Genomic DNA, 5030 nt, shown 5'->3' on the forward strand with positions numbered 1-5030 from the left:
AGTCAGCCCTGACTCATAGCGACCCCTCCTTGGGTTTCCGAGGCAGTATCACTACGGAAGTAGGATTGCCCAACCTTCCTTCCGAGGAGTGGCTGGAAGGAACAATAATAATAGTAGTTTTAAAACATACAAAAACAAACTAAAAAACAGAAAAAAAGAAAAAAAAAAATGGGGTGGGGTAGGGCAGGGCACCTTGGCTCCCTCCAAGCACACAGACTGGGATGGGATTCCTGCTGGCCCAGAAGGTGGGTGGGAGTGAGGGATGGGCACACCTCCATTCACCAAGAGGGTGTGGGGTATAAGAGTAACAAGGGGAATGTCACACCTTTCCAGTTGTCTGCGTCCGGAATGTCTTTGAGGTTCCCAGCAAGTGGAGCCTGTTCTTAAGTCCCTGGAATCTGGGAGAATGCTGTCACTTTAAATATCCAAAATGGTCAAACTGCTTGTAAACATTCAAAATGGCTGCACCTTCTGGATAGGCAAAAGTCCACAGCTCAGCCTGCCTTCCTCTTCGCTGCTTCCCCTTTTGTTCACCAGCCACCAGAGCAGTCCTCCATCCAGTCCCTGGCTAGTAGATTTTTAGGTTAATTCTTAGGTCCTAACACCACTCGGAAATATCCAAGCTGCCTGTGCCGTCAGGGTCGCTGCCAGACTGCAGTTCTATATATCTCCTTTTTTGGTGTTTTCATGAAAATTCTTCTGCTAGTTGGAGTTTAGTCCACTTCTATATCCTTCCCTTCAAGACCCAGGGGTCCAGGATTCTCTTCTGTGTGTGTTAATTGGTTCACCTTTTTTTTGTTGAAGAGGGTCTGTGCAGTCTTTATGCCTATTCCGCCATCTTACCGGAACTTGCCCACACTCTTTTTTAAAAAAAATTTTTCAATTGTGTTTTGGGTGACTGTTTACAGAACAAATTGATTTTCCATCCAACAATTCACACACAGCGTTTTATGGCATTCAGTGCAATTCTCACAACACAATAGCACTCTTCCCACTTCCTCCTCATATCCAATACTTCCCTTTATCCCTCCTTCCCCTTACACCTTCCTAACTTTATCCCTTGGCTCTGTCCCTCTTGATCTTGTGTGGTTGGTTGCTGTAATGAGGGTACATCTTTCTGGCATAACTGTTCACACGATATAACTAGGCCTGTCTATGGTTTGGCTGAAAGTTGAACCACGGAGATTGAGTTCAGTTCCTAGCCTGAAGGGTGTCTAAGGGCCATAATCTCAGGGGAGGGGAGATATACTCCTTGGTATCTGTCTTCTTACTCATTTATGATGGGAAATTTGAGAAAGGAACTCCCCTGAAGAGGGCTGGAGAGAACGCTATGTTTTTTCTAATTACCTCATGGATGGTTGATGATACTGTTTTCTGGAGAATGGGCACAAATTCCTCCACGGGGGAGAATGCATTGGGTGCCAGCACCTGGTAAAGGCTTAACTTCTTGGCTGTAAAAAATAGTGGGGTCTGAGGCACTCTTCAGGAAGCCCCAAAGGCCCATGCCTTTTAGTCACCCATCTGTGCTGAGTTCTGTTCCCTCTGGGGATTTACCTTTTAAGCCATTGATCTTTAGCCATTCTGCAGAAGTCCTGTTCAAGTTCGGGAACTCGATTGTGAGAGGGCCCTCATGCTTTGGAGGTTTAGGCAACAGACTTGTGAGTGGCTCTTTTGCCATCTCTGTGGAAATCTAAATTACATAAAAAGATTTCATTGCATAATCCATATTTTATAGCTAGAACACTCTCAACCTCCCCTTGCCCTCTGCTCCACAAAACACACACACACATACACACACATTCTTCCCAAATGGAGGATCTTAAACATTACCTGGGAAATTAAAGGCAGTCTTACCTCCCCTTTCAACCATTCCCATCCTCTTTGCTGAGATTTCTGGAAGTTCTGAGGAAGATGTAGATGTACCCAGCAACTTCCTGCTTCCTTCATTTATCATCCTCTGACCCTCCCACCCTTCCCACTGAGATCAGCACCACAGACTCAGGACGATGCACAGCTCCTCCATGGGTTCAAAGTGCTAGGCTTCAGAGAATTAGCAAGTAGTTCCTACATCAAATCCTTTAGAGAGTCCTGATCTAGCCCAGACTCCACTCCAGTAAAAAAAATGAAAACAAATAAACAAACAAAAACTCTGAGGCTCTAAGAGGTGGCACAGTGCCTAAGGCACTTTACTGCTAACCAGAAGGCTGGTGGTTCAAACTCACCAGCCACTCCTCGGAAGGAAGGTTGGGCAGTCTACTTCTGTAGTGATACTGCCTCAGAAACCCAAGGAGGGGTTGCTATGAGTCGGGTCCGACTTGATGGCAGTGAGTTTGGTTTTTTTTTTTTCTTTGGGGGTGTAAGTCAACTCTGGTAGCATAGTGGCTAAGGCACTTGACTGCTAACCAGAAGGCTGGCGGTTCAAACCCACCAGCCACTCCTTGGAAAGGAAGATGGGGCAATCTACTTCTGTAGTGATACTGCCTCGGAAACCCAAGGAGGGGTTGCTATGAGTCGGGTCCGACTCGACAGCACATAACAACAACAAGTCAACAGCAGTAAAGCAAAGAGCAGCAGTTCCCAAACTTCATGAATTTTATTGTCTGGGTACCACTGTACTATCATTTACTTCATACATTTTAAACCACCACTCGTCTGTCAGTTTGTTGTACTGTGGTGGCTTGCATGTTGCTGTGAGGCTGGAGGCTATGACCACTGGTGTTTCAAATACCAGCAGGGTCACCCATGGTGGACAAGTTTCAGTGGAGCTTCCAGACTAAGACAGACTCAGAAGAAGGAAGGGTCCATCCGCTTCTCAAAGAATTGCCCAGTGAAACCTTATGAATAACAGTGAAACACTGTCTGATCTGGCACAGGAAAGAGCAGTGTGTCGTTCTGTTGTTCATAGGGTCGCTATGAGTTGGAGCCAACTAGACGGCACCTAACAGCAACAACAGTACATTTTAAAAACATCTAATAGGGCAGGGAGGGGAGGAGACTGGGTTAGGGTTGGGCATGGTAAATGGGGAGTGAAACTAAATGTACATGTAATGTTGAATGTAAAACAAATTCTTAAAAAAAAATCTAATAGGTAATCATTTTTATTTAATTTTTAAAATTTGCTCCCTTTTCTTAAACATTTTTTTAAAAGATACATTACTATGATAATGAGTTAGTTTTACATGAAATAAGTACATAACACTGAAAAAATGCATAAACCTATGTACCACCTAAAATTGTTGTGCATACCTCAAGTAATAAATACACACACTTCATTGTGGGAAACTCCTGGCAAGGTTTTGGTGTCAGTCAGACCTGGGTTCAATCTAAATTCAATCTATTTCTTTCTCTATGATCTCAGGCAAGCTACTTAACCTCTTAACTTCCTCAACTGTACAATGGAGTAATCAGATACCTATTGCAGACCATTGTTGTGAAGATAAAAGAAAGTATTTAAAGGACTGAGCATCGTACCTCTCTTATAATGAAAAACACATTGCCATCAAGTTGATTCTGACTCACAGTGACCCTATAGGACAGAGTAGAACTGCCCATAGGGTTTCAAAGGCTGTAATCTTTACAGAAACTACTACATCTTTCTCCCACAGAGTGGTGGTGGGTTTGCACTACTGACCCTTTGCTTAACAGCCAAGTGTTTACCCACATGCCAATAGGGCTTCTTATTTTATAATGATCACTTAGTAAATGAGAACTGTTATAATACCATCATTCATTATAATTTACAGATAATCAGTAGAAGAGCTGGAACTGAAAGTCAAGATCACTGTCTCTCAGTCCTGTGTTCTTTCACCACATCCAGACAGGTCATAATGCCTAGTCTCTCACATTCAGGTTTCAGTCAATAAACCTGTAGATTCTATTTGAGTTCCCTTCTGTCCATAGCAAAGCTTTCTGTGCAGCCTAAATTGCATTTAGCTTTTATGGTGCTTGAGTCCATCAACTGGCTATTTGGCCAATGTTAAATTAGCCAAGTCACCAAGCAAGGATCTTTGCCCCAAAGGGGGCTGGGTAGGAGAGCATGATCTTCAAGGCAGCCTACTCTCTGTAGTTGAGTTTTCCATCCATCTCCAAACTGGGGGTAAAGGGTAGAGACAGGAGCAGCTGGAGGGGGTGACTGAAGCCTGCTGGTCTTTCTCTGAAATGAGTTTTTCAGTGAGAAAATCCACCAAGATCTGCCTGGCACCATGGAAGGCCCATCCAACCCCATTTAACTCAGAGCCATGGGGGACAGCTGGGAGGGGGTTGGCTTGCTTCACTTTCAGGAAGTGAGGGGCCTCTATAGCTGTGCCTCTGAAATACAGGTTGGACCTTTCCAGGACAGAGTGAGGGTGACCCATGACAGACCTGCTAAATGCCTTTGGGAAGGCCCCAGAATCTATGCTCATATGACCCACCTCCTTCATCATGCTGATGAGCTCCTTAGAGGGGCTGCTGTGGCACAGGGCTTGGATGTGTTGAAGCAGGCTCTGGGCCTTCTTAATTTCTGCCAGAAGCTCATCCACATCTTGATTGCTATGGGTCTGGGGGGTGGAAACAAGTAGTCATTCAGAAGTCACTTGGCTACAGGCAGTGGCCAAGGCACAAAAGGCAAGGCAGCAAAGTCAATTCCCAAAGCTGTGTGGCAGACTATATGAGCCACATAGACAGGGGTCTACGTGCCAGAGAGAGCCTGAACGTATGTTTGTTCCATTTGTATAGCACTGGCCTGCAGTGGTTCCAAATGGAAAGATTTTCTATCCTCTAAAATGGAAAGAGGAAGCAACCTAAATGTCCATAGATAGTTTGACTGGATAAACAAAATGTGGCTTTGATATACACATACATTCAATGAAATATTACTAGGCCATAAAGAAAAATAAAGTCCTGATGCTTGGATGGATGCTTGGATGAACCTGAAAACACGCTAAGTGAAATATATTATACACAAAGGGACAAACGTTGTATGAAACCAATGTGTATTTGTGGTTACCAAAGTTTAGTTAGGGGTAGGAGGAAGGAAAGGGGGAGTATTT

The 5030-nt window shown here is 44.3% G+C and overlaps 1 protein-coding gene across 1 annotated transcript in view; it reads right to left on the reverse strand.

The window, feature by feature from the left end:
• The window catches only part of VWA3A (von Willebrand factor A domain containing 3A), an 87131-nt gene that overhangs the window by 49836 nt on the left and 32265 nt on the right, over nucleotides 1-5030 (reverse strand). The window contains exons 10-12 of the mRNA XM_007953198.1: nucleotides 4413-4538; nucleotides 1555-1690; nucleotides 1348-1451 (exon numbers count right to left, since the gene is read on the reverse strand). Of these exons, the coding sequence (XP_007951389.1) occupies nucleotides 1348-1451; nucleotides 1555-1690; nucleotides 4413-4538 (366 nt within the window). The remainder of the gene's footprint in view (nucleotides 1-1347; nucleotides 1452-1554; nucleotides 1691-4412; nucleotides 4539-5030) is intronic.

Source organism: Orycteropus afer, unplaced genomic scaffold, assembly GCF_000298275.1.
Source record: "Orycteropus afer afer isolate SDZICR_OR568_19922 unplaced genomic scaffold, OryAfe1.0 scaffold00376, whole genome shotgun sequence".
In the NCBI taxonomy this organism is placed as follows: domain Eukaryota; kingdom Metazoa; phylum Chordata; class Mammalia; order Tubulidentata; family Orycteropodidae; genus Orycteropus; species Orycteropus afer.